The following is a 7201-nucleotide window of genomic DNA, read 5'->3' as shown; positions in this document are numbered from 1 at the left end:
CCCTGGCCTCGCGGAGTCTGGCGCGCAGGAGGGTCCAGGAGGCTCCCGGCGGACTGACTGGCGCTGCTTCCGCTGGTGGCTCCTTCTGTCTTCGAGGGTCGGAGACTGGACGTGGAGAGCGGCCGCGACGGTCCCCCGCCTGCGGGCTGGGCTGGGGCCGGACGGTAGGTAGGGACTCGGACCTGGAAGGAGCGCGCGCGAGGGAGGGAAGGGTGGGAGTCAGAACCGGGAAAGGGTGGCGCGGAGCAGCGAGGGAGGGAAGGAGGCGAGAACTAGGGAACGGGCGCGGTGCGGACGCTGGGCGCGGACGGGGTGGAGAAAGCCGCTAGAGCAAATTTGGGGCCGGACCAGGCAGCGTCCAGCTTTTAACCTGGGCAGTGGAGGCGGGGGAAGGAGCGAAAGGAGAGGGGAGGTGTGTGGGGTAGGGGTGGGTGGGGGGAGTTGGAAGCAAATGACATCACAGCAGGTCAGAGAAAAAGGGGCGAGCGACAGTCTCCGAGAAGAGTAGGGCATTTGGCATTAGGAGCTCGTGCCCGGCCTGCCCCGGCAGGGACCCCGGTGCTCCCAGAGACCATGCAGAGGTCGCCTCTGGAAAAGGCCAGCGTCGTCTCCCAACTTTTTTTCAGGTGAGAGGGTGTCCAGCTGAGCTTTGGAAGCACACGTGCCCAGGAAAGAGGAGGACGCGTGTGTGGGCTGGGTTTTGGGGAAAGTGGAATAGTTTTTTAAAAAGATGCGCTGTCATTCATTGCTATGGAGGAGAACGAGGATTTTGTGGAATAAGATAGAAAACATTAGGAAGAGAGAAAAGAATAAACTGAAGCCCATTGTGTGAATAAAGAGCCTTAGCTTAACCCTGAAGTTTTAACTACTTGCAGCTGAAAATCACTCTCAAGACCCAAATGTGCTACTGTGCAATTGTTTCCTTAGGTTCTTCTAAGAAACTTGTGAATTATAAACTTGCTAATAACAAATATTACGTTTGGCCCCTATTTTCCCCTCCTTCATGCCTTGGAAACGTAGAAGTCTTCTTGGCTCATGTACTACAAGTGCCATGCCTGCATGTAGTAGGTGCTCAGAAAACACTTGTCGACTGAATTTTGAACGTTTATAGGGAAGAAATATAAAGTGGGTAATATGTGCTTAAAGTTTTTATTGTTATGATACTGAGTATATCTGACAAGTATTTGCCACAATTCCATTATTCTTTCTTTTAAGAATGAAAGCAAATCCTTCGAAATATCTGTTTTAAAAAAAGCCAATTCTACAAGCTATACATTTTAAAAGAGGGGTCAGAATTACCATGGAAATGTGAAACCATGGGAATAGATACTGAAGTTAAACCAACTGACATTTAATAAATTGTACTCTTATCCTACTTTACATGTGATGAGCCATAAAAGCTTGTGAACTTCATCTAATGAGATTTTAAAAAATAGAGTCTAAGTTCATAGTCTTAGGCAAAGTGTAGTTAGATGTAGCATTTCATATTTGAAGTGTTCTTTGGATACTGTATCTACTTGATTTCTGTTATACTTGTATGAATGAATGAATAGGTTCAGCTCTCTCATGGAATATTACTTAATTCATAATTATCTAATGAATCAGCATACTTAGGTATCAGAAAAGCCAAATACATTATAAATATGCTCATATGTGTGTGGGAGAAAGGAGCTTGGCTTTCACATCTTCCTAAAATGTTTTATTCTCTGAATGTGCAGCAAACCTGGAACTCAGGTGCTAAGGAGAGGGCATAGGCGGTAGAAGGAGAGCTCCTCCCTGTGGATGGGAGAGAAGGACTTTACTGTTTGGAATTGCCTTTTGGGTGGGTGTTTTCAGCACCTTTTGTTACTGCATCTGTATGAATGGGATTGTCTGTTGATCTGTTTTCCTGTTATTTACAAAATCAGAATGGTAATTGGCATAAATTGTAGCCTTTCTACTAGAGCACTTGGAGGAACCTAGATGCCATTCTGTCTAAAAATGCAGTTAAAAAAAAAATGCAGTTTTCAGAAGAATACATATCCCATGGCTACATCTAAGTATAATACTAAGGAACTTTAAATTAGCTCATTGTTGATTTAAATTATATCACTGTTGGTCTATCAAAGTATTTTTTTCTTTTTTTTTAAAACAGATCACCTTATACATTTTGGTATAGTTTTAAAAATGCTCTCAGGTGGATTTGTTAGAAAATAAATATTATAATGGCTACTAAATTTGTGAAGAGCATACTCAGTCCTGCTCTTCAAACTACTTTATAATAAGTTGCTCTAAGAATAGGTATATTTTTAAAAGTTAAGTTCCTACTATTTATAGGAACTGACATTCACCTAAAGTACCAGTGATTATAAACTTCCTTCTGGGTTGTAATTCTGAAAGGGTAAGAAACGTATTTTCTGTCTTTGGATTAGACAGTAGTCCTGCTTAGTGGTCCAGGGTTTTAGGCTTTGGATTCAGATTGCTTTGATTCAGATCCTGGATCTGCTACTTAGTAGCTCTGTGACCTGAGGCAAGTCCCTTAACATCTCTGTTTGTGTGACTTGACCTTTAAAACTTGGACACTAGTAGGACCGATGTCTTAGGGGTTAATCTGTTGAGAAAATGCATGTAAAGTCTGTTAGCCTAGTAAATGTTAGCTGCCACTGTTATTATTATTAATTACCATATTTTTACATTCTTTACAATACCATATACCTTGTTTATGTAAAATATTCAATTCATCTTTGTTGAATATAATTTTATGACCATCCATCTGTATGTGCAATAAATGGGCCTAGATGAGAATTTAATTTAGGAAAAATCTCGTCCAACATGGCATTACCAGATATACAGGAAAAAAGTCATATGCTTGTATCATATGTTGTTAAATGCCTCAGAATTTAACTTTCTGAATATGATCCATTCAGTTTCAGAGTCATAAAAGAGTAAAGCTGTTTGGTCTGGTTTATAGATTATATTAAATATCTCTTTTATTGTCTAGATTTTGTTACTGGGAAAACTAATAATGTTTAGGAAAAATTTAAGTACTTTTTTTTTTTTTTTTTTGCGGTACGCGGGCCTCTCACTGTTGTGGCCTCTCCCATTGTGGAGCACGGGCTCCGACGTGCAGGCTCAGTGGCCATGGCTCACGGGCCCAGCCGCTCCGCGGCACATGGGATCTTCCCAGACCAGGGCACGAACCTGCGTCCCCTGCATCAGCAGGCGGACTCTCAACCACTGTGCCACCAGGGAAGCCCTAAGTACTTTCTTAATTTTGCATGATTTTCACATCAAGTATGAAATTTGAAAGATATCTGAGGTGTCATAATGCATAAAATAATAATAATGTCAATATTATAAACATAACCTAAAAGAGAATTTCACCACAAAAATTCAAATAGTGTGTATCATGGAGACCCAGTTACATTAACTTAAAGCTTTTATGAAATACAAAGATGTTTTTAAACTAGAGGTGATATATTTGCATAGAATTTATAATTTATACACCAGTGCAATTGATTTACAAATGTTTACCAAGAGAGATTATGTTTTTCATTTTTGAGCAATTTGTCAAGTTTATATTTTCTAACTTTTAAAGGTGGTTACTCAGTTTGTCCTCTGTCTTCTCTCATGCCCTGAATTTCCCATATTCTCTTTAGATGTTAGAGTGTGTACCAAACCATGTGTCAGATGACACAGCTTGAATTTTGGTCATGGTTTTCATACCAGAAGTCTAGATCTATACTTGAGGAATTGTCAGAGCCCCACAGAATCCATACAATGCCACAGGTTTCTTACAAGACTGGATATAGGGGCCCCCAATAAATTCCACAGGTAAGTCTCAAGTAAGACCAAAAAGTAAACAAGGTTAGGCTCTAAAGTGGAAATTCAGCAAAGAGTCGAATATTGTAAGTCTCAGGTTAATAATAAGATAATTTAAGTTACTTTTGTAATCATTAAATACGAAGTAATGAGAGATTTTTAAATAAATACACCAGAATTTCTACATCAGGATGGGTGTGGTGGATCAAAGTAGCTACCAGTGAAATTCTGCCTTTGATCAGAATGTTTCTGGACTCTTTTAATGGAATTAACTTTAAAACAGTATATAAATTTATTCTCATAAGTAGCTTCATTACCTTTTTTAGGCATTATTTTATAGTCATAGCTTGCTTTGGATTAAAAGTTATATTACCTAGACCAATCACTTGGACTTGCTTCTAAATGACTTTTGATTATAGCTCAAAAAAGTATAAAGATTTTTCATCATAATTTGCTTTGTTAACAGCCAAGTGCCACTTAAGTTTAGGTATTATCATTCCAAAAGTGTATTGCAAACTTTAAAGACATTTCTTAATGAAGGGAAACATAAGTGCTTTGAGCAACAGAAGATGATTACGGCAGGTATGTAATGAAAGACCCATAAAGATGACAATTTTGAAGAGGACCGCACTAATTTGGTTATATAAATTACAGTATACGTAAAAAAAAAAAAATCCATCACAATGACTTCATATTTACATTTTATTTACTTTTTGCAAGGTGTGAGGGAATCTAAAGTTATGGCAGAGCTATAAGTATTTTTGCAGTTTGTTGGGGGTATTTATAGAAATGTTGCCAAGGGAGACCAGATGGCCACTCAAACAAGGGCCTGTTCCTATCCTGATCAATACACATATTGTATCTCAGGTTCGTTTCTCAGACAAGGCTTAGACTATCCAAATCAAAAGACATAGATGCATAAAACAAAATGCCAATATGAGTTGCACAATTCGTATTGAGATGTACAGCTGCCAAGGGTCCCTCAATAGCATGAGTTCATTTAGTCAGTCAGTGGGCAAATGCCATCCAGTGAGGACAGCCCAGGGTTCCCATACATTCTCTTGGCGTTGTCTCTTGTAGGAATTGGAGGAGGCCACTTTTGGGACAGGGGCCCCTCTGGAACAGTGTTGCCTGAACACTGACAAATGTTGACTCCCTACACCAGTCCCCTAAAATTCCTTTCTACCCGTCTGTCTTTTGCTAATCATGATTTTTATGATACAGTTCAGATTTGCAACTTGGGTTATGTGTCAAGTTTGATTGATTTAACTCTCAGTTCTAAAAGTACCTCCTCTGCATGATATTACTAAAATTGTAATTATATATATTTTATTATATAAAATATATGTGTATATATTAAGTTTCTTTTAGTTCATTTTGCAAGTTTAAAAAATTCCTCCTTGGTTATGAAGTGTATTCCAATAGTTTTTATATGCTGGTTCAAATTATTACTCAACTCTCTGGGATGATTCTTATATATTTATAACACATACCATACAGTGTAACTGTAATATTCCATCCCTTGCTAAAGAGAGAAGTGGAATCAGCTGTCTTAACTAGTTCATTAATATTTTATGTTTGATGTGACAGTCAAAATATCCTCTAGAGCCAACTGATACACTAGGGAAATCATGGTTTTTCAGTTTTCCATTTATGTTTCATGGGAAGAAGTAGGAGTTAGTGTGATAATATTCAGTGCATAAATGTTAAAACTTGTTTAAAAGGCCCTTAAATGATCCCCAGTATAAAATGTATTATTATTATCAGTGTCGCTTCACAGGAACCTATAATTTCAGTGATAGAGCTACAATATAAGTATAGGATTGCAAAACCATCAGGGAAGGGTGTTAACCGTTTAGCGTGCAGCTATATGTTGTTTATCAAAACTTTAAAACCACCTCTGACTCAGCAGCAATTTTGGCAATTTTGATTCCAGTGATTCCTGACGCATCTGTGTAGGGCTCTTCCCTGGAGCAAAATCTCTGTGATGCAATGATGTCAAGAGGAGAAAACAGATTATGATAGAGGTCTGGTTGTTTGGGAACCCTGACTGAAGGCTTACTTTATAAATATGTTAACATTACTATTTCAGGTGCTTCTCTTCAGCTCCTAAGATTTTACCTTGTGGTTGTTTGAAAGTAAAATTAGCATTACAAAGTGGCTTTGCTATTGAACCTAAGAGTTTAGGCTTCTTTTTGCAAGAAACCTGTAAAAATTCACTTAGATTGCTTGATGTAGAGAACGAATATATTCTTACAGAGCTCTGAATGATCTGTTTTCACAGCTGTATCCAAGTCGCAAGACTTGTCAAGTTTGCTATTCTTTGTGCAGCTCTGTTAGCTTATTACTATCTTTTGACATCAATGACTCTTTCAAATTGTAAAGCCCTGGATGTCAGGGCCTTCTATGACTTATTTAGTATTCAGACCATTTCAAGACTCCTGCATGCAACAGTTTACTAAATATTTCTTTGTGATGATGATAATTCCATGGTGATCCATGGAGATTTATGGATATTGTAGTTTGCTGACATTCAACAGTCCTGTAATACAGCATTATTCTGATAAAGAGAGGTCAAAGCAAGCAGGACCCTGGACAGATTTTCTAATACTTAGAGTAATTATTCCATGAAATATTTCTTATCTTCCTTTATAGCCAGGCCTTTGCCTTGCGGGAAGGCCTGCTTGCTAGTTCCTTGCTCATGGGGTCAAGAAGTGATTTGAAGATTTCTGCTAAGTCCTTTTGGTTAAGATTCTTAGCTCTGAAACTGGACAACTGGGCTTTACTCTGATATAATCAGAGAATTCTCCCATAGTTCGCTTCAGAGAACTGAGTCAGAGCAATACTGGCTTTGTAGGTTATGATTCAGGACAGCTTGGAGGATACCTTAATTCATTAATTCACCACCTTCTGTATTCTATGAGAGGCATTTTGAAGGTTGAGGTGGACAAGGAAGAAATTGGTGCTGCCTTCATGGAATTAGTTCTCTGAAACCCAGATTTTCAAGGGCTTATGGTAACTCTCCCTGGGCATCTAATCCAGTCTTAGACCGGTTAAGGAAGGCTTGCTGCAGGAGTGACTCTTGAGTTGGCATCTATCCAGGCAAAAAGGGTAGAGCTGGGTTAGGAAAAATTTAAATACAGAAGCGTCAGCCTGTGTAGGACTGGCAGCAAAAGCGAGCATGGCACCTTCCAAAGAGTCAAAGAAGTTCCCAGTAACTGGAGCATAAGATGTGCGACAAAGATTTGTGGGAGCTGGGTCTGGAACTCTAGTGAGGACCAGATCGTAAGGGGCTTGGTGAACTTTGTCTGGGCTTTATCATACTGAAAGTCAAAAGCCCTGGCTTTGTAGCAGGGGAGCAATGTGTCCAGTTCAAAGCTGTTGCAGTTTTGCAAAACAC

At 39.1% G+C, this 7201-nt stretch overlaps 1 protein-coding gene across 1 annotated transcript in view; it reads left to right on the top strand.

Moving 5' to 3' along the window:
• Positions 1 to 447: 447 nt before the first annotated feature.
• Positions 448 to 7201, top strand: part of CFTR (CF transmembrane conductance regulator) — a 206379-nt gene continuing 199625 nt past the window's right edge. Inside the window, exon 1 of the mRNA XM_007450771.1 lies at positions 448 to 626. Coding sequence (XP_007450833.1) covers positions 574 to 626 — 53 coding nt within the window. The 5' untranslated portion in view covers positions 448 to 573. The remainder of the gene's footprint in view (positions 627 to 7201) is intronic.

The sequence above is a fragment of the Lipotes vexillifer genome, unplaced genomic scaffold, assembly GCF_000442215.2.
Source record: "Lipotes vexillifer unplaced genomic scaffold, Lipotes_vexillifer_v1.1 scaffold314, whole genome shotgun sequence".
Classification (NCBI taxonomy): Eukaryota; Metazoa; Chordata; class Mammalia; order Artiodactyla; family Lipotidae; genus Lipotes; species Lipotes vexillifer.
Note: the sequence above shows the minus strand (reverse complement) of the source record. Positions and strands in the feature narration are given on the sequence as shown.